The sequence below is a fragment of the Manacus candei genome, unplaced genomic scaffold, assembly GCF_025592945.1.
Source record: "Manacus candei isolate 608988 ecotype Guabito, Panama unplaced genomic scaffold, ASM2559294v1 h1tg000043l, whole genome shotgun sequence".
NCBI classification, from domain to species: Eukaryota; Metazoa; Chordata; class Aves; order Passeriformes; family Pipridae; genus Manacus; species Manacus candei.
Genome location: NW_026138091.1, coordinates 18436591 through 18459180, shown reverse-complemented (window position 1 = coordinate 18459180; position 22590 = coordinate 18436591). Strand labels below are relative to the sequence as shown.

At 36.1% G+C, this 22590-nt stretch overlaps 1 protein-coding gene across 4 annotated transcripts in view; it reads left to right on the top strand.

Moving 5' to 3' along the window:
• The window catches only part of CADPS2 (calcium dependent secretion activator 2), a 287348-nt gene that overhangs the window by 95007 nt on the left and 169751 nt on the right, over positions 1 to 22590 (top strand). For all 4 annotated transcript variants that reach the window (XM_051795418.1, XM_051795416.1, XM_051795417.1 and 1 more), the window contains exons 4-5: positions 20371 to 20451; positions 21960 to 22196. In XM_051795418.1, the coding sequence (XP_051651378.1) occupies positions 20371 to 20451; positions 21960 to 22196 (318 nt within the window). The remainder of the gene's footprint in view (positions 1 to 20370; positions 20452 to 21959; positions 22197 to 22590) is intronic.

Sequence of the window (22590 nt, the reverse complement as noted above, 5' to 3'; positions counted from 1 at the left end):
TAGAAAGTCTGCATGGATTTCTCTCTCCTCTGTTGCCTGACAATTGCTAAATCTTGCTTTGTGTGTCACTGTGAGTGGTCAAAATCTGCTGTTAGTCTGCAGTGGGCTAGAGGAATATAAAAGAGTGTGATTGTAGAGCTTTGAACAATTAAACAAGAAAATTGTTCCCTTAGTTTAGACGTGGTTCTGATGATACAGTCCACTAGGTTGTTCTATCTGTATACTTGAAGGCTTCTTCATTTTGGTTCTTAATTGTAGAAATGTTGATGAGGCCATAACTTATGGAGAGATTGAAACATCCCAGTGGCTCATTTTTGTCTTCTAACATGGTAAACCTGTGAGCATGGAATGGTTTTCTTTTCTTCTTTTTTAATTGAAAATTAAACAGAAAATAATCTCATTGTAGGTAAAAAGGGAGAAAGATGCCTCAATGGGATTAAGAGAAGGCACTTCTCTTGATCTTCCTGCTTTTGAGCACTGAAGGTTGTAAAATCTCCCCCACAGGTCTCTGAAGGACACAGTGTTTACCCTGGATTCATAAAAGTATTGGAGGATGGGAAGAGAGACTTACTTCTTTGGGAGCAGATACATGAGCACCTGGGTATTTCAAGCTGGAAGGAATGGAGAGGGAAAGACTTCAAGGACTTGTTCGGGGTTCTAGCTTTCTGAGGATTTTAGTTTTCTGAGGCAAGGATGAGGTTACTTTGATAAAGCAGAAACTTTCATTATGTACTCCAAGAGTTGCCACCAAACACACTTTTCATATCCTATTCCTGTGGTCCAGTCAAGCACATAATAAACCAAAGGTATGAAGAGAAGTTTGTTGCAGAGAAAAAAACAGCAGTCATACCCAGCCTTCCCAGGAAGTGCAGTGCGGACAGCAACAAGTCTCTCTGATAATGTAGTGTCTTTTCTCCTTCGGCAAAATCCCTTACTTCTCATTATAATTTTAATAAATATTTTAGTTTAGACTGTATGTTATTTCTTTTTATTGACAGTGTATTCATAGAAGATGAGAGGAAGATAAGACTCAGATTTTAGTCTGCACCAGTAGTGTTCATTCTGCCCTAGAAGCCTCTGTCTGTGTTTGTATGAAAATGCTCATTTTAATTTCCCTTTGCCACTGCTGTTTAAAATACTAGAGACTTGCAGATAATGATAATCAATAGTGTCTGGGAGAAGTAAGATAAGTCCAAGTCCAAACAGATGTTAAAATTGTATTTTTGATAGAGGTTTTGATTACTTTGGCTTCTAGCCTGTGCTTCTAGCAGAGAATCAGATGTATGAAATTCTGTATATTTTGCTGAGAAACAGCTGCCCTTATCAGCAAATCTGTAGTTAGAATTTGTGCAGAAAACTCTTGTCTTTTTCTTTCCCCCTTTTTCTTTGAATCTTTTAGCCTGTTGCAAATAGGAAACAGAAAAATGTCTTACAATGTTGATGATAAGAGTAAATTATCCTGCACCTACAAGTCTGCTAAGCAGACAAGGGTACTGTGTATAACAGTAGGAAGTATTGTCTGCCAGCCTCATCCTTCTGACTTTCTCTGCATTTGGAAACTTTTTATTGAATTTCAGCAGCCTCTCTTCACCAGCCTGTTCTAAATGGAGCGTTCTCTTTACACCATTGGTATCTCACAGCAGCCCACCAGACAATTTTCTTAGAGTGGGGCTTCCTGTGGGTCCACACTAGTTGCCAGTGTCTATCCTTTGTTTGATAGCAATGTTCATTCAACCAGCAGAATAACTTAACCAAAAATAAAGTGATAGTAATAGACCAACTCTCTGACGCTATCAAACGTAGTCCACATAGCTGTGAGAATTTTTTGCATCTTTCTTTGAAGAATAACTTTTTGTCACAATCTTTTAACATCCACTAAATACCTAAACTTGTCCTTAGGCAGTGAACATTAACAGGATGTTCTCATTAGGATGTTGAAGACTTCTTCTATGATCAATTTAGAGAAAGGCCAGTGACTGCTGCCAACCACCCACATCTCTTTGTGATTAAAAGGTTCAGTTTTGTAAGTGAATCACCTTCACCTAATTTTTTATTTACATTGTGCTACCTTGAGCTATATTTTATGATAAAGGAATGATTGCCAGTTATCTGGGACTTAATGAGCTCCTTGGCTTGCATTTGAGATGCCTGGCCAAACTGTTGTTACAATTTCTTTGATTTATAGACATCAAACATGATATAATCTTTTTTTTCTCTTCTCTCTTTTTTCTTTTTAATTATTCACTGATATAGAGGATAACTTTGCAGAAAGTCACAATGAAAGTCAAACTGATGTGTGGTCATACACTATTATTACACCACTTCATCAGTACCAGAATTTCTGTGTCAGGTAAATCATAACTCCACACGAGTTTATTTTATTTTGAAAGTACCTTTATAAGGCTGACTTTTTTGGCCGATGTAAATCCCTTTCTTGGGTGGCAGGAGAAGAGAACAATACTGATTTTCATAATGAAAAATGTTTTGCAAGTCACATTCTCTTTTTTGACAAGTAATAAATAATTTTAAATAGGATGTAACATTTTTTAAGAAGAATTATTTACTAAGTCTTCTAGTGTTGACTTTTTGGGAATTAACCACAAACTAATTCTTTTGAAAATATCTTTATATGGTACTTTGCTTCAGGATGTAATTCCCTGTTTAAAATCCTTGTGTTGTATCTAGTTTGCATCCTTTATTATCTTTAGCTTTTGCAAGATGTAACTCTTTGTATAAGCGTCTAATATTAAGAAGAATGGATTATATTTTATTTTCTATAATATTTTTTTTTTATTTTTAATTCCGAAAATAGTTTCTGTGAAGAATTTCTAGTGAACTGAAGTCTGCTGATGGTGCTGAATACAGCTGGAGTCTTTCACCCAGCACTTTACTGAACTCCAGTTAATTGTGCAGTTTTGGAAAAAAGTCAAATTAAGGGCAATTTAATTTGCAACAAGACCTTCATGACTTTTGTGTTTTTAGTTCTGATGGTTTCCTTGGTAAAAATAATGAAAAGTAGTGCAGTTATTTCGCAGATCACAAATTTTCCATACTTCTGGATATTTTCCTTAGAAACTTTCATACTCTGTGTAAGTTATAGGGACAAATGTGAGTTTATGAAGCACAAAGAATAATGACTTCTTTGTGCAGAAATTTTCAGTGTAGTGTTGATAATCTTTTTCTTGAGTAATTAAACAAGTACTAAGATTTCCTTTTAGTATATAGACCAAAACTTAAGCAGATTCGTTAATTAAGTTGAGGCATGGCACAGGAAGAAAAATTATTTGGTCTCTATATTCAAGAACATGTACTTCTATGTCGTATGTGTATCTGAGTCTTTTTTAGTCACAAGAAAAGATACTTACTGCTTGAGATGTTATAATGTGACCAGGGCTTCAGTTAAGCCAGTATATTTCCAGTGGTCACCAATGACTGTCATTACTTATTTCACAAAAAATTATACCTTATGCAACAAAATAACCTGTGAAAAATGTTGGTAAGGTCCATTGTTATGTTTTAAAGGTAGCATCAGGTTTTAGCTAAGACATCCACTGATGTACCTGGTTCAAGATATTCCCATTGCCTTTTTTTTTTTTTTAATAAAAATGAAAAAAAAAACAACCAGAAAACGAAAAACCAAACCCTTGTGCTGATCACATGCTTTATATAGGAGATCTGCTACTTTCAGGCCTTACCTGCTAAGATTTTACTGATAGGAAGCAGCTGATGCACATCCTCAGTGCAGGGGAGGTTTTTACTCTCTAGATAAAAGCCAGTTTTGCAGACACTGCAGAGTGGACTGCAGGCCGGGCGGGAGTCAGGGGAGAAGCTGTCTGGGCTCTCAGTGGGCAGAAAGGACTGCAGTGGTATGGGAAATCTCTGGGAGAAGAAAAGCAATGATTTTGTAGGACTATGGGAGACTGTAGAGTTATAGTCAGTATTCAGGTGCTGACTGTGTTTTTATATGATAAATGTGAGTCTAGAAAGTTTCTGCACATTGTCATGGGGCAATAATGATGTCCTTCCTCACAGACAGGTTAGTCCTTCTATGTGTCTATCATCCTGAAAAGTGTTTCATGCCTTTTATAGCAGAAACATTTAAATGTCCACAGTTCAGTCTTGTTCATATATCTACATTTGGCTTCTAGTACCTGTGAATACCTGAATTATATCTTCTTCCATGCCCTCCTCTCTCAAAAAAAAAAATCTGCTTTCTGATTGATTTTATCCTGTTCTTCAAGGGGAGAAAAGATCTGCCACTGCCTGTTCTTCAGCGAGAGCAGACTAATTCAAACCTAATATTTCAATGGAGAAATAAGTTGTCATTTCTTGTAGGATTTGATATGTTGTCTGTTTTTCAGGAGATATCACTCTTGATTACAGGCATACAGGAGTTTAATATGAAGTTATTTCAATGGTTATCTTGTTATTTCAATGATTATCTTTTTTTTTTCCTGAGGTACTTCATTGGTCTTTTACCTCCATTCGAGAGGTTTAAGTAGGTCATGCTCAAGACAAAAGTTTCAGTGCTTTGGGAAATAGTGCTGCAACCTTACAAATATTCCCCCTAAGATTACTTCTGTAATGAGATTTTGAGATATCCAGAGCTAAGATGAACAGTGTTTGTCAAGCCAGTTTGGATTTTTGGCTTAATAACATGAGTTCTGATGAAAAAGAAGGTCTTGTAACTTGAAGTGCTTCAGTTCTGTTAGCATGCACTAATGGTATTTAAATAGCCTGGGGGGAGAGAATTTTATCCTGTAAACAAATGTTTTTTATATAATGGCAGAGTTTACTTTGGAAAAAAGTCTCTGATTGCCCCAAAGGGTGTTGATTTGTTATCATTTACTCTGATGATAGAAGAGTGATGGAAAGAATATTAAAACATCCTCAGAAAAGCAAGTTACCATTTTATCATGTTTAAATATCTGACTCTAAACAATGTTTAAAAGCTTTGCAAGCTATATAATGAAATACTTTGAAGTGGTTCTTTTATAGCTAAAGGACTACTGAGGAAATACCAGGGAGAAATGGTGTATTGGCAACATTAATGCATTTTCAGTACTTGAGGTATTGCAGCATCCTTCTTATTTGGCTATTGGATGAGGAAAATTGACTTTGACATGTACCTTTAAAAGGAAAACAAATGGGTCATCTGAAAACCATGAAAATATTCAAAGCTTTATTTGTTCAGTATAACTGTTAAGAAAAAACTGTGAAGGATAGTTTTACATGTTTAATTACTTTTAAGAAAAATTTACAGAATTACTCAGAATATCTGAAGTTGGAAGGTACCCAAAAGGATCATCGAGTCCAGCTCTTAAGTGAATGGCCCATACAGGGATCAAACCCACAACCTCACTGTTGTTAGCACCACACTCTAACCAACTGAGCTAATCTTACATATGGATTTTTTCTGTCATAGAGCTCTTCATGCATTTGTGGCTTCTGATTTTGTGCTTTGCTTTGCAACTGTGTAAGGAATTGGACATGTAGGGTCTTTAGTAAACTGTGAGATTATCAGCACTCATAGACTAGTGCATTTACTTGTATTGACTAAGTTAGTGTCTTCGTAGGCCTGTTCCCCTGTGGATCACCTTTCTTGCCAGAAGAGGTAGGCCAGGCCTGACTAGGAATCAGCAGAGAGAAGCTGAGAATTACCCATCTCCCCTGCTCTGTCTTACACCTCCCCTGAGGATGGGAATCATAGACATTGGGATTTTGGCTGCAGATTGTTCTTTCAACGACTGTCTTTGGCATTCAACGAGTGCAGGAACAGCAGCAGAATGGCTGTTGTAGCACAAAGAAATAAGGAAGTTGTTTCGGGCTTTGTTAAAGGAGATCCTTTTAAACTTCATCTATTTTTTATCTTCCCTGTATTTCTTTCCCTAAATACTCTTTCGGAGCTTTAATGAAGTAATTAATGGTGTTTTGACATTCTCTTCAATTCTAGATCCAAGGGAGTTAAGCTGCCTGAACACTCAAAGCCAAATATATCTGGCATTTAACTTGCACTTGTATTATAAGCACCAGTGCATTTGACTCATCATGTTTAATATTACCAGCTGAAGATAAAATTTGTCTACTTTGTTATTAAGCAATAAAAGTAAAACTTTTCTGCCAAAGGCTGAAATTTTTTTAATTCCTTTTTTTTTAAGGAGAGATTCTGTGTCTTCAGGTAGATGAATACAAAACAAATAATTTGTACAGCCACATTTCCAGACTGATGATTAAGTTTATTAATGTGTCTTATTACTAGCTTATATGTGCATTTCAATGAATGCCTGTAAGCAAGCCGAATAAGTTAATGACCCTTAGCATGAATTTGTCATCTGTTCTTCTTAAGACATGGTAGTATTCTATATTTCGTCTTCATCAATTCAAAGTAAAGCAGTTTTGCTTATAACAATCACTTGTTCCTCTGCAGCATTTTTCATCCTGAGATGTCTTCAGCAGCCAGTGTGAGGCTGCTCCTGTGAAAAAAGCCACAGGAAAAGAATGACCCTTTGTTTCTGTATCCCTCTTGCTCACTGGTACTGGATTTCTTGTTCTAAAGCTTAGCTGCTTTTTCCCCCCATTTTTGAAATTTTCAAGTGAGAACCCTCTTAGCTCTTCCGTCATGAAAGGAAGTTTCTTTGCAGTTGGCTGCCAGGACAAGGTCCTTATGGGCTCCTGCACCCCAGTCACTCCAGAGACAAAGATGCAAGTAAATGTGGAAATGAACCATCTCTTTATGTCTCTCTCTCTATATATATATGATAGATACATATTTTGGCCATAAACTAAAACACAAGAAGTTCCACCTTGATGTGAGGAAGACCACCTTTATACTGAGGGTGGCAGAGCCTTGGAACAGGCTGTCCAGGGAGGTTCCACCTGGATGCCGTAGGTTTAATATAACACTGTCTTGGCAGGGGTGTTGGAAAACAAGGTCTGCAGAGATCCCTTCCAAACTAACTATTCTGTGATTCTGTGATATTTTAAATATTAATACCAGCCATAATAGAGGATAGACTGTCCCATGCCAGAGTAATTATTTATGTAAAATGGCTGAGAAATCTGCAGCCCTCTTTGAATAAGCTATAAATTTGTGTGTATTTTTTTTTCATCCTCTAGGCAGGTATTTTTGTGGCTGTCTTAAAAATGAGAGAACTCTCAGGTCACCTTTTCAGCAGTCTCCTCTGCTGAGGCTGCCCTAATAGCTAGGATCTAATCTCTCGATCTCTAAGCTTCCAGGCTGTCTACCCCAGATACCCTCTCACCCTAAGAGAGGATTGATTTTCAATAGAATAATCCCATCATGCAGGGAGATACTCCCTGGCCTTTCATTTATTCCCATACTTTATATTACGAGCCTCAAAGATAGCTGCTCAGATTCAATCTGGTGTCAGTGCTGAGGCTGTCTGTGATTAGATGTTCATCATTTCGGACTTCTTAAGTGTTTACAAGGAAGTGCCTGTTTCTCTCTCTCTAGATCTTCTACAGGTAGGTAGATTATTTTCGTTTTAGTTTTCCGCTACAGGCATGAAAAATTCTCAGGCCAATGGAAATAACCTTTTTTTTGGTCAGTAACAGGCATAGAGATAAGAAAGAATAATTTGAACCCTCTAAAAGTTTCCAGCCTGCTAGGAAAAAGTAAAAGGAGAGTAAGAATAGGATTCATCTGTACTTTGTATTCTCTATGGGAATCTGTTTCTTGAGATAGCGGATAAATAAATTGACTTCCAGACATTTTAGTATAAACAGGAAAAATCTGAAATAAAATTGAGGTTACATATTTAGTAGAAATGTTGACTTCTAGCTGATGTTGAAAGGAGCCATTGTATGGTAATCGCTCTGGGGCTATGGTAGGAGAAATATCCCTTTGCAAATGAAGTAAGGGAAGAGTCACTCCATCTGTCACCTTTGAATAAACTGTTTTCCTAACTGATCATGCACTGCCAACCTTTTTTAATGTTGGAACACTAGGACTGCCCATAGATGATGGAAAATAGCACTGAACCATACCTGAGAAAACCTCCAATTTCTAGAGAAGCTTTGTTTTATTCCTAGGAGCTCTATAAATGATATTCCAGTCAATCTGGCACAGTCTTCTCCCCATACTGTGTCTTTTCTCGGGAGACTGAAGACAGAAGGATCTTGCCTGAAATGCCTATCCCTTCTTGTCTGAACAGTATTCCAGTTTTACCATACCAGAACAACTATTTTGTTTTACAGGTGGATAGCAGACTTTCTGTAACTAGTTTTCACACCTGTTTAATGTTAGCAGTTTCCATGTTTCTGGAAGGTTAGAAGCTGGAAACTTGTAACTTCAAGCAGCAGGAGGCACGGGCCTCTCTGCAGTTGTTCTTGTGGGAAGAGTGCATGTTGGACACTTCAGATCATGGGAGTGGGACCAGGAAAAAGATTAAGTGAAAAGTGTTGGCTGTTGACTCCACCTTGTCTAGGACAAAAGCACACATCTGGCCAGATCTTTATCCTTGCTTCTAGCCTGTGATGTCTGACCTCTATACTGTGTTCTACCCAGATCTGTGATGTTGCAGAGAGATTCCTGAGGCCCTTCTAGCCTTCCACCCACTGCCCCTTGATACTTGTCACTGCATCAGTGACATGACCTTGAGGAGATCCAAGGTGACTGTAAGACTCTGACAACAAAGATGGCCCAGAGTGACACATCCAACTTGACAAGAAAGCACAGACATGTTTGTGGACAGGATTGATAACCTAACATGGAGGATTTTAAACTAGGTTATTAGATTGAAGAGCCATAAACTGTTTTCTTTTGGACCTTGCTCCATAGATTAGAACCTTTATAAATAAGGCAGTCAAATTTTCACAGTACAACACAAATCTATAGATGAAGCTTGCCTTCTTATACATTAACCTCTGGATTAAATCTATTTTTCAGTCCTTAGTGAACTATTTAGGGTTTTTATATTTGTGGATAGGTATCTACACAGCATTAATATCACTGACTTCTGGAAACAGGTGGCAATGCAGAGCATTTTCCAGCTGATGCAATAGAATTGAACAGAAAGGGAGAATGAGATTCCATTTCTGTTATCTTCTAGCTTCTCCACATCATATTTGGAAAAAGCTGTCAGCTTGAATTCTGTCTAGTTAAGTCAGCCACATTTAATTATTTGGAAAAAATGTTGACATGGCATTCAAGGTGCTTTTGCTTACTTAATGCAATGCTCATTAACATTTATTCTCCTAATTGCATGTATTAGCTTTGGTTTCAACACTCCAAAGACAATCTTATCAATGATTAATAAGGCAAGAAAACATTCTACATGATAATTTTTGAGAGTGAGGAGGGTAAGTAAAAGGAAAGGGGATTTCCCTCTGAAGCAAAGATAACTTTAGGAAAATAGAAAACACTGTGAGCCCCTTCAGGATATTTTTATGCACATCCCAACAAGGTTTTCAAGCTAATTTTTTGGTTGTCTTCAATATGGTAATCTTTGTTGCAGGTGGTGGGAGAGGAGGAGGGTGGAAGACTTTTTCTAAGGAGGATGAGGACATGAGTCATAACTCATTTCAGGCCCATCACTTCCTGCTTAGGGTGGGTGTGGGAGGGTATTCCCTAGGCAGAATCTGAAACCACCTTGTTCTGAAGGTGACAGCCAGTATCTATTTCAGCAGGGTCTGGGGGAAGGTGAGAGAGAGAATAAGAACACCCATTTCTTTGATCATCTTATTCACCAGAGATTACCAGTGCAGTTGGGACTTCCACAGTATTCATGGTAGGCGTATAGATAACTGCTTAAGTGTTTTAAATAACTCTGGAGGCTTCTCTGTCTCTCCATTGATTACTCAGGGACCCTACATTTCTGACTTAAAGGATACTTTATTTGGATGGTTCAATAGGCTCTATGAATAGCTCTGAAGCTTTTTGCCCTGCCTAGCTGTAGGAAGAACACCCATACAAATAGCAAGACAAAGGCTTGAGTAAAAAAAAAAAAAAGTAGAGGTTAAGCTGTTTTGTGTGTGGGTATTCATAATTTTGTGATGGCAAAGTTGGGGTGGAAGGCATTTTCATATTAGCAACAACTGAAGAGTTTGACCTCTGCTGTGTGGAAGACAGTGCTGTGATGAGTGTGAGGAGTTTGTCTTGACAGTATCCCTGAACTCCAGTAAGCAGATGTGAAAACCAAGACAGAGTTAGACAAAATATGTTTACAGGATGACATGCTACAGATCTTAATTTTTCTATTTCTGTTAATAAAAATTGATGCTTTGCATCCATGTCCTGGATTAATCTGTGGAACATATTCTTAAAATTTATAGTGATTAAATCTGTAAATAGTAAGAACCTGCAATTATTCTCCTTCCTTTTGTCTCAACACGATGTGCTTTCCTTGGTTTTCATCCTGTCCAGCAGAGGTGGTCAAACATTGTAGTTTCAACAAGTGAGAAGGGCAGACCTGAGTTTTGTCAATTGGTCTGTGCAGTCATCACAAATGACAAGAGAACAAGAGGCAGAAAATTCCATTGTTTGCACTGACACTTCTGACCTGTTCTAACTTCTTTTTTCTCCTCTATAATCCACTACTGATCCACTCATTTGAATCCTAATGTGATTCTAATCACATCCTATTCTGCAGTTTAATGGTAATACTTGTTATTTAAAAGTATGCTAAACATCCACTGGTCTGACTCCTCATCAACCCGTGACACTTTTTTCTGAATGACAAATTCTGTTGTAAATATCCAAGTCCAGATAGTGGTATTTTTATGGTGCAGTCTTGCTATTTTCAAAGGAGGTTTTGGGAAAAGTTTCTTTTGTTTTCCTTTTGATTGGTTCCTAGAGAGTTTAAGTGTTGTTTCTGTCTGTTCACTCTGTTTTGAAGTGTTGCATGTTTATTCAGCATATATATCCTGGAGAAGGCAGAGCAAGGGGAAATTTCTGAATTATATGAATGACAATATGAAACTATTATGGCTACTCTAATGTTGCTTGAGTTGCGGGGAACTCCAGGAGGACCTCACAAAACTGCATGGGTGAAAGTGTGACAGATATGATGTAATGTAGCTCTGTTTAGCTAATTGTAAGGTGATACATCAGAGGAGAAATAAACCAGTACACGTCCACAGGATGCTGAACTGAGCATGGGCAGTTACAACTCAGACAGACACTTCGAGTTCCCTGCGGTGAAATAATTAGTTCTGTGTACAACAGTAGCATTGTTCTCCTGCTGTATATAACCTTCTTATGCCCATACATTGAGTGTTATGTGCAGCTTTGGTCTCCCCCTCTGAGGACTGTAGGGGAGGTCAGTGATGGCTAGAGGGCGACATTAAAAATCAGGGAACAGTGCCCTTTTGCAGAGAGACTGAAAGGGCTGGAGCTCTTCAGTCTGGACGTCAGAAGGTTGATGGGAAGGAGTATGGTCGAGGTTTACAAAGTTATGAAGATAGTGGCCAAGGTGAATGTGTACGTTCACTCAATAAATGCCACACGACTAAAAAGCTGTGACACTCAGGGAAGTTTCTGTGAGATTGAAAATGGATGCAACACTTCTGTATATGGCTTTTGGAGAACTTCTAGAACCATTTGTCATGGATACTGATGAGGGCGGACAGCTACAGGAGGTTCAAAAGGGTTTGGACATATTCCTGGAGAACAGGTCCATAATTTGATATTAATAGGCCTTGGCCCGGGTATACCTTCTAACATCCCACACACTTCCTTGGGCTACACAACTATCATTAGAGATGTTCACTTTGGAGAACAGCCAGGCCTCAGCATTTTACCCAAATAACCTCCTCTGCTGTCACTGTCACACCCACAGTTCTGGTGTGTATGGACTTTTTGTCTGATCTAATAGGGTGTTTCTAATGTCTGTTGCCTGCAAGGTATAATCCAGAGAGACAAAAGAAAGGTATTTCCTTTAAAATTTGAGGGATGAAATAGTAATTATGTCTTATTAGCATATTTTATTACTTGAAGAATAGCAATAAAAAAATGAAAAAATAAGTGGTAGTATGTAAAGTGAAAAATTTAGAATAAAGCATGATTTATGGTGTGTGAGGTTTTGATTCTTATAAGCTGATTTATAGAAGTGGAGTGGCTTCTCTAAACTAGATGTTCTCTTAGTTCCCTAGTTTAGTTTCTTTCAAGTGTTTGCAAAGGCTTTTAAGCTTTAAAACAAATAATCTGTCTCGTTTCATGCAGGCTTTATTGCAACTCTACCCATTGTTTCCTTAGGAAAGCCAAAGTTCTTGGCTTGCATTGACCTTAAATAGATTCTTATTGGACCTTTTATTTTGAACAATTTATAAATGCGGTGCAGGTACAAGTAGGATAAAGAAATTTAATTGCTTTTAATTTTATTATTTAAATCTTAGTGGTTTACATAGTGGAAAGTGCACAAATATAATGCTCAGGAAATCAACAACCATTTTACTTCTAAGCATGTGTCAAAATAAATGCTGTGGGATATGACAGCAAACAAGCAAGAATTATATGAAGGGTTGCGTGTACACTATTTTCACTGTCCACAGCGGCCCTCAGATAGGTGCAACTAGAGGGATACTTAAATTGCCAATAGACTTCTTTTGTATTTGTTTGAGTAGGTGCAACCATTTGTGTAACAAGGGAGTTGTAGCTGAGTTATGAAGACAATTTGGGCTACAACTAAAACCGGAACTGGAGCAGGCGTGGTTTGCAGTATTGGCTCTAAGCTTTACAGAATAGAGCCTCTGCTACAAAAACAATTTGAAGTGAAAGTTCAAGGAAACTAAGCAAAAGTGAAGAGTCTGTTGCAGAAAAGGATGTGAAACTGTTCTTGGTCAATATTCCAATCAGTGTGTGTATATATATATATACATATATATAGACATATGTATATATATATATATACATATATATATACATATATATATCCATGTTTATACAGTTCATAAAATTGATACATCTTTACTTTATTCCCTTTACTGTAGAGAAAGTCAGAAGAGTACCATGATCATAGCATTTATGGACAAACCTGGGATAGTGTGTCAAAATGAACTGAAATGCCATTTAAGTAGTGAATAAAATAAAATTCAGAGGGAGTTTAATGTTGGAATTTTCTTTTTTTTCTTTTTTTAAATCTGTTTTTATTTGCTTTTTTCCCCCCCTTTCAGAATCTACTGGTAGTAATGTCCAAGTAATATAATGATTCCAGGACTATGTAAAGAGTCTATAATACAGAAATGCTAGCTAAAGACAAAGCATTAAGTGTCTAAGTACATGCTGTCTGATTTTTCTCTCCTTGTTGCCTAAACAGACTTCTGGGAATAAATAAATATTTAAAATATCTGTATCTAGGTAAGAGTATCTTTTTCACTGAAACCCCACATTGCATAATTAATGGCTTCTGTGAACCAAATAAAGCCTCAACTTTTATCTTTACCTTAAGTCAGAGGAAAAACTAGTAGCAGAGTCAATATGGAGATAGTGATTTCTTTTGTAAATATGAGGACTTTCTTCAAATGTTATCATCCAAATATCTAGGCACAAAGGTGATTTGTGTGCATTATTGAATTCTATTCATGTGTTTATATACCACTTGTCAAGATTTGTTCAAGACGAGAAACATCTCAAGTCTTGGAATTTAGGTTATCAGAACACCAATTTTAACTTCAGTTCTATTAATTTCAGTGGTGTAAAGTAAAAGGAAAGAAATGTTTTATTTGGGCAATTGATGCAGAGCAATGATATGACTTTGTTGTGTAAAGGACCATGCCTGTAAATTAGTGAAAATCCTGGTTGGGAAACCCTACTCTGTCCTCAGCTCATGTGGATAAAAATGGTGATGGGGTCTGTTAAAATCCAAATATACCAACAAAACCCTCATTCTTAGCTGTGCAAGGACATTTGTGTTAATTTTCCAAGTGTCCTGTTCACAGAATATCAGTTAGAGTCAGAAGGTGAAAATATGTAATAAAATATTGAGGATTACATTTTAATTTGGTCTAGGATAAATTTTGTACAGTTAATTTATTTTTCAATTTTCCTCAGTAATGGTAATATTAAGTAGAGAATACACATTATATTTGAACAACCCTATGAATCTCTTTGTAAAGACTGGATGATTCTCTGCCATTTGGGACATACCTTATTGGCTAAGGTCACCTGGCAAAGTTAATCCAGTGTGCTGTTAATAAAAGGCTTTTAACTTACAGTTTCTCTAAAAGGTTAATAGCAGTCAAGTATGAAAGAGGATTGATAGGGAAGCAGTAATTGACAGAAGTTGCATTGTACATCTGCCCATCATGGTATTAAACAAACTGTTTCTTGCTGGAGATTTTCTCATTGATAGGTGGTGTGTATGTAATTCTTCAAACGTCTTACCACTTGCAGTGTTGGCCAAGTGCAGTCAAAGTTTGACCTATGTATATGTACTGAGTGGAGTGGATTTAATAAAAATTTTTAACTATTCCCATTGCATACATTGTGATTAACTTGAATACTGTATGTGCTTCCTTTCCTGTTTATTTTCAAGTCTTAGTTTAGGTTTTACTTGGGAGTTTGGTATTGGAAGTCCCTGAATAAAATGAATTGTGGGAAACATTTCAACCAGTGCCAAAACTCCCAAAACTGCGCTTATTTGTTTTCAAATCTTGAATGTAAGCAAAGGCCATATAAAAATCTCAGCTTTGATTATTTTGGAAACTGCCAAAGTGTCCATCCAATGGTTGATTAAAAAAAAAAAAATCTACATTTTAAAAAAGTTTTCAGTGTATTTTTTGGAAAATTTTAATTACCTTTTTAATCTATTTAATTAGTTAATATAATTTTGACTCTAAATTTTGGGATGGTTTTAATAATTTTATAATATAACCGTGTTTTACAAATCAGTATATAATAAGTGTAATTGATAAGTACAAGCAATTGATGTGATATCTTTTGCCACTTAATCAGTCATACATATACAAATCACATAAGCAGGTCCAGAACTTTATAAAAATATTTCAGAGAACAGAATCTCTTACCATCTGAGATTGTCCATGATTTTTTTTGAGCTTTTTGGGTAGTATTGAGACAGTAAAAAAATTCTGAATCAAGTCTTATATCTCATGGACTTATTGAAGGTAGTCAGATCTGTCTGAAGCAAAACTCCTTCTTTTAGAGTCAGAGATAAGAGTAGCAATGACAATGGTCTGAAAACCACCAGTATTTGCGTCTGCTACACCTACTACCTCCTTTCTGCTTACTTGATGGACAGCCAAAATCAAGCACTAGAATTTCTCTGGCCTCTTCAGCCTTGCTGCTGGATGCCATTAGTTGCTTCCAGAAGTCTGTTTTTTTCACTGTTGAACTATATTCTCAGTTTAAATCCAAGTCTTTTATTCCATTTGTTTTTTGTTGACAGTTTTTACCTTGACTGTCTGAGAGTAGTCAGGGATGGACCCTACAGGTTGCCTAACATGATCATCCCCAAACAACTTCACAGCTCAACAGGGCCCAGACTTGGTTATATGTGGCAAAAAGTGGCTGTAAAGGCAAAACGGCCATTGCTCTCACACAGAGTGAAAAGACTTTGGATTTCATGTTGCAGAAAGAAAAACGAGTCCTTAGATATGTGTACCATCAGTTTAGTCATTAAATGTAAAGAAATTTATATTGCTATTGGCAGGTATATGTAATTTCATGTTGATGTTACTGTAAATTAGAAAACTGCAAGGTAGCTAACTGAGCATTAATAAAATAGTCACTTGGAGGAACTATCAGTTTGAGCATTGTGAATGTAAAGAACAATAACTTGCAGAGGTCTATACTCATCTCTACACAAACTGGTCTTGTTTCATGGGCGTAATGTATCTGATTTACTTTGTATGTAGAGTAATATAGATGAGTAGCACCTCTTGGCAGCATTAATACATTTTTTACCTTAAGTTGCTCTTGCACATTGACCAGATTTTTTTCCTGTGTACCATTTTTCTTTTGCACCAAAATACACTGCTATGTTACAACCTTTTAGGTAATTTAAAGACAAAAAAATATTTAAATAGGAATCACAAAATATGCAGTCTTTTCCAACCTGTTAAAATATAGAAACATTCATTTATTTAGACATATTTCTCTTCTGTGCTATTCAGGCATACAAATTAAACAACTGTTTGTCAAGAAAGATAGCATGTTGTCGATCCACATAGTGATTTTTAACTCTGATAAGTTTACAGTCTTTCTTTAATGAGCAGATAATCTGAGCACAGACTTCATACATATTCAAGACAGAGAGCATCACTACCTGAAGAGGAGTATAAATGCAGAGTTTGATTTAGCCTCTATTTGTAGCCTGACTGCTGCAAAAGTGATTTTTCAAAGGTTCATAACTTGTACAGAGTTGAGCTGGTTTTCACAGATGAGATCCTGCTATATTTCATATGCTTACTTCAAAGCAAGATTGTGCTAGAGCTCTTTGACAAGATGGTCACCACTTTTCTTATTATGAATAAAGCAGTGTATTGTCTGCCCTAGTCTCTTTAGAAACAGGGGACTATTTTGGTTGAAACATTAAAGCAGAAATTTGGAGTAGAAACCCTCAGTCTATCTCTCAGAAGTTGACACTTATGTTAGCAACTGAATTCCTCTTAATATGAATTGTTGGACAACTTGCATATTGAGGATGTTCCCAACTCCATCTCTAAAGATGATTGCCCTTTTCAGAGTGAGAAAAAATAAAGGCAACTTCAAACATTAAGGAGTAAAAACATTTTTTAATTAATAGCTTGATGTCTGATGCTGGGAGCTTTAGAAAGCTGTTTTTATGTGACACCATTTGAGAAAAAAAATTATGGTGAGCTGTCACTTGTTTTTAATAAAAAGTGATTTCTTATTCACCCAAGTGTAGTCACTCATAACTACTGATTTTTCTGAAGAAGCTTTAAAAATCCAAATAATCATCTTTGCAGAAAGAAAGGGCACCAGTGACACAACTGTCTTACTCATACTCCTCAGCTGGGAATTTTTCTTCTGAATTAACAGGTCCTCGAAAGGGGAATCTGTGTCTTTGCCTAGGTTTTACAAATTTGGGGGGCCATATGTATGGCATTTAGGGGAAACATTGGTTGGTTTGGTCAGGACTTCTGATGTGTCTGATGTACTGAAAATATGTCTCTGGTGTCTGTAGAGGGTTCTGTAGTGAGGTTCCCTGCTGCTAAAATACAGACTAATTCATTATGTGAGGTATAAGTGACATGAAAAGCATCTCTAATGTTGGTGCAATCAGTGAATAGCTATGATGTATAATTACTATCACAGCAAGCTGAAATTTTTTTTAATGGAATTTATATGTACTCTGTTTTACAATAGTCTCTAAGGCTGTAACTTTTAAAAAACATGACTTGATATTTAAGGCTGGGAAGCATTATGTGATGCCGTGTAAATGCCAATTATTCTTAAAAAAAACCCCAAACAAACCCTTGCCTCAGTTTTATGTTCTTCCAGATTAGTGATTTCTTTTAACCAAATTTCAATTGCAATGCTGGGAAGAATCTTTGTTTCTATTCTGCAATGTTACATTTATATTAATTTCTATGCATAATGTCATACACTTTTCTAGGTTTTATTTAACAGCTTGAAAATTACATCAGTAATTTCTTGTCATATCTTAGTATCCAGAGATGTCTTGGGTATGGGTTTGATCCACAAATAAGGAATTATGGAAAAGGGTACACTTATGTTAATGATTGTCACCTCTCCCCGCCCACGTGATGGGTTCTATTAAGTGTCTCCCTGTGTAAAAAAGTGGACACAACTCAAAAATTTCAAATACCACCTGTATTTTCAGAGTCTACTCAATCTTTCTGCTGTTGTCACTTCATATTCAGTAGATACAAAAATTGAGTGCACATTCATAATCAGTAGCTGTTTTGCTTGTAAAGTTATTTTTTCATGTATTTTGTTGAGTTTAGAATAAAAACAGGTAGAATGACCTTGCATGGAATAGGATATCAAAGTTACTCTTTTTCTCATTGTCACTTTATTTTGCTTACTGCAAAAATACTAATATCAACAGCTTTACTTCCTCTTGGGACAGATGTGAATGACCTACCAATAATTATTACCTTGGCTCTTTTCTATAAGTAAAGTAGCATTCTTTGCTGTTCACCTCTTCAACATCTTTCCATACTTTACAAAACATCATTACATACATACATTAATAAGACCATTAAAATGTATAAGTATTTCGGGAAGAAGACTGAAGTTTTAAAATAAGTAAGTAGGGAAATCACATTTTTAAGTACTTGAGTACAAACAGATGATAGCAATGCAGAGTTAAGGAAAAAATGCTAAGATTTACAAAACTAGGTTAAATTACACCTTTATTAACTTAAATGAACATATTTTTAAAATGGAAAAATAACTAAAATCAGTCTTTAAGAAAAATCTTTTACCTCTTCAAATGAATTATTGATGGAGGCAGTCATTTAAGTTGTACCTTGACACAGGAAAAGGTTTTAGCTTTTTTCTGTTCTCCCACAGCCTTGTTTTTGCAGAAATCTAAATTCAGTCATTGAAATTACCTTCAAACAGATATTCTTCAAGCAATTACCTGTCATGGGATATATTATTACAATAATGTTGACCTTCTCTTAGCCAAAAAAGGAAAACAAAATTGTTTTTCATATTAGACAGGCTTTCATACTGAGTAAACAAAAATAATTGCAAAAGTATGTGGTTATAACACAAAGGAAAATAGAAATATTCTTTGTGACAAGTTCAATAAACAGCATCTTAATCTGTTGAGAAATGGAAGAATACAAATTTGGGGATTCATCTGGCATACTGTAATTGTGTTTTGAGAAACTAAAACATTTGTTTTCATCGAGAACACTTTATGCTCACAGTCAAGTGGGAGAACCTTTCAGTCTGGAATATGATCCATCTTCTACTCGCTGGTATAAACTTGAGCCTCTTTTGGGGATGCCATCAGGTTTTGTTCTCTTTTTTCTGCTAGTCTGGATCAGTTCCTGCTAGAATCTTGTAAGATGTCAGATTGCACAGGTGGCAGATTGCCTGCTCTGTCGTTGCTTCCGTACTAGCAGTGAAAAGCTTTTCATCCTGTTGCTAAATGGGGTCAGATTTGCATTAAGCATAGTGCTGTAATTGACCTGTAAGCACTGGATAGTGCATTTTTAATTGTTCTTTTTTTTTTTTTTTTTAAATTGGAGTGCCTAATATTCATGAGTGCTCTGGTTCAATAAGAGGTATCACCTTTAGTTGAGGAGCATTGTAAAGGAGGTGGTGTTATGTGTTTCGCCTAATGCACTGACTAGGAGTCTTACTGAAAAAAACACCAAAAAACTTTAATTTAATGTAATGAATAATTTGCCAAGCTGCTTGTGTATTCATTAGCTGGAGATCTCATTCAACTAGAGAAGCAGTTATGCCACTTTACACCCCTAATCAATTTAAGTTTGTTTTTTTTTTAGTAAAGACCAATTCGGGTATCCTTAAACCTTAGCTGTATACTAAATGCACTAGGGTCATATCAGCATGTCAAATCATGTCTGTGGTTAGCCCTAGGGACAGAGAGAACCCTCCATGGGAACTCCATCTTTGTCCTTGTTCAGCAGTTATTCAGGTAAGATGGTGAGATGCGCCTGATCTTTTCCAGATACATCACTCTGTTTTCCTCTTAACCAGCTGTGCAGGTCCATGTGTTGAGGTGAAGTCCCACTTAATCTACACTCCCCCTCACTGCCCTTAACAAGTAAACAGGTGAAAAATGAGTTGAGGAGTCTCCTTTTGTTGAGACACAGCTTTTCTGCTTAGGTGAAGAGATGTGTCCTTCCCCTTTACCTCCCTGATGGGAGTCGGTTGTTTGGTCCTGTCTATTCCCTAAGTATGACAATACTGGAAATTCAAAAATTGGATACATCTTGATGTGAGCAGTTTGGCAATACTGGGAGAAAAGAGCTGTGTAAGTGAAATAGTACCATTCTTAGAAGACACAGTCACACAGTTTTCTTTCCCTATACCTATATATGCCTATACAGGAACTCATGGTACCACAGAATAAATTTCCTTGCAAACATTTTCTAAGCCAGTCTTTCATTCTAGTTTTCTACTTCACGGAGAAATGGTTTTAGCTGCTATTTTCATAAAGAAATAATGCTTCTTCTGTATAGCTTGAGTATTAAAAATGTAAGGGAGCACTGGCTACCCTTCAGAGACCCTGAGTGCTGTGAGTAACTGGTGGCCATTTTATTTCTTTCATCTTGATAAGTTTCAAAGCTGTTTATTTGCTTAGTGTTTCACTGATTTTAAGAAGAAAATTAATTTCTCTCTTGTTTCTTAGCTACATTACTTGCTATAAAGTTAAAATATAGTGCATTTCTCACAGTTAGATTTATTTTTGTTCTCTCTCCAAGTTGGATAATGGAGATGAACAAGCAGCCCAGATCAGACGTGAACTAGATGGTCGACTACAATTGGCAGATCAAATGGCAAGGGTAAGTGGTTGCTTTCTTGTACCAAAAAAATATCTTCATATGAGGTTGAGTGGGATGATCCATAGTGTGTGCTTCCTGTTTCTGATTCTAAAATTAAGCACATCCTTTGAAAATAATTTGGCAGATGAATTTCTTTCTGCTTTTGAATATCTGTGTAGCAGGGGTAGGGAGAAAACAAACCTTGGTTTTGGAAAGTCATGCTGTGTAATCCTATACTTCCTTCATCAGCGAGTCCAGTTTTCCTCAATTTTTTTCATTGGGGTTGGAAAAAAAATCTTAAAAAGAGGAAAGATATATCAACAACACAGTCCGTCTCACCCGTGTTCTGTGTTGGTTTATTATTATTTGAATGATCCTCACAGGATAAGGTACAGTTTAAAAAGCACTCCTAAGGGGTTTTTCTTGCTAGAAAACCTTGAACCTTGTCCTGTGTTTTTAATCTCTAACTATAAATTACTTTTTATTTCTTTTTTTTCTTTTTCAATCTGTAATATACTGGCACTGTAATGCTATAATGAGCCAGACCACCAGACTTGCTGCAGGTATTTTGGGTCACAGTCAACGTGCTTGATCTTTGTTATTGAAAAAAAACCCAACTGTAGAGGATTTACTATAAAACATTTTATGATATGCCTTATAACAGATAACTAATAAAATTGTCTAGTTTAGGAGCAAGGTACCTGTCTTTGCAGACAGCACATGGGGAGCGTTTGTTTGTTTCTCATTTATATGTAAAACATATATTTTAGAATAATTTATGTTTTTGTTTAATCTTGAATGACATTCTCCCAAGCACCCAATGTTCAATATTTGGAAAACTGTGTATAAAATTGACTCTGTATGTGTTCATATATGCATTATATTTGTGTATATGTTCCTTCTTGCTTATATTTAAATATTTAAATACTGTTATCTAAAAATTGATTTTCAAGTTCTTTCTATTTTTTAAGAGAGATTATTATTTAAAATAATCCATTTAACATTACTTTCAAAATGAATGATCAGTTATTAAAAATAGAGGTAAAGGATGATAGGAATTTCTTGTCATGATTGTAGTTCAACAGCTTTGTATTAGAAACTCGAATGTGATTATTTTTCGTAGCATGAGAACTGGATGAAGTAACAAAATTATTAGTGGACAGGTCATTTTGTCAATTTATAAAATATTTGAAGGTAACACTGAAGGTATATTATTAATTACTATGTTTAAAACACTTGTATTAAAAATACCTAATGTGTAGTTCTTCAACCTGGGTTTATGGTTAAATGACTTGGTGGGGTGCATGAGGTTACGATTGTAGTTTATTTCTTCTTGTCAAAATTAACTGTATTTATGGGACAGGATTAGCCTGCCCATTGTTGTTGTGAAGACATAAAAATAGATAGACACCACAGTTATGACTTTTATTTTTATTTATTGTCTCTTAACTGAAAGCAAATTGGTAAATTAACATGAGTACAATGAGGGAATTTTTTTCCTCCCTAACTTTTAAAATATATTTTCCAAGGAAAGAAAGTTCCCAGAATTTGTAACAAAGGAAATGGAGAACATGTACATAGAAGAGTTGCGGTCTTCGGTGAATTTGCTGATGGCAAATTTGGAAAGTCTGCCAGTGTCTAAAGGTGGGCCAGAATTTAAACTGCAGAAGTTAAAGCGGTCACAGAATTCTGCATTCTTGGACATAGGAGATGAAAATGAAGTTCAGCTGTCGAAGTCTGACGTGGTTCTCTCCTTCACATTAGAGGTAATCACAGATTTCAGAGAAAACTTGTTGATGGTTGTCTTGATACTTTTTTCTTATTAGTCCTTTCTTGGTAATTTTAAAATTTTATGTAATTAGGATTTAGAATACAGCTGTATGATACATTTTCCTCCTGCAGCAGTAGTTTCATTTGGGCCCACACAGCAGCGTGGGCAGTTGAATCTCCCACACACATGTAACTTTAAATGAATTCCAATGCATTAAATAGCTAAGTATACTTTTAAACATAATAATGAACCACTGTTGTAATCAAAAACTCGTTCACAGAATTTTATAAACAAGTAGCATTTTCTCACTGGAAGCATTTAGAGAATAAACACAGAAATTTGTTTTTATAAACTTCTGCACTTTCCTCAAGAAGCTATCTTATGTTTTC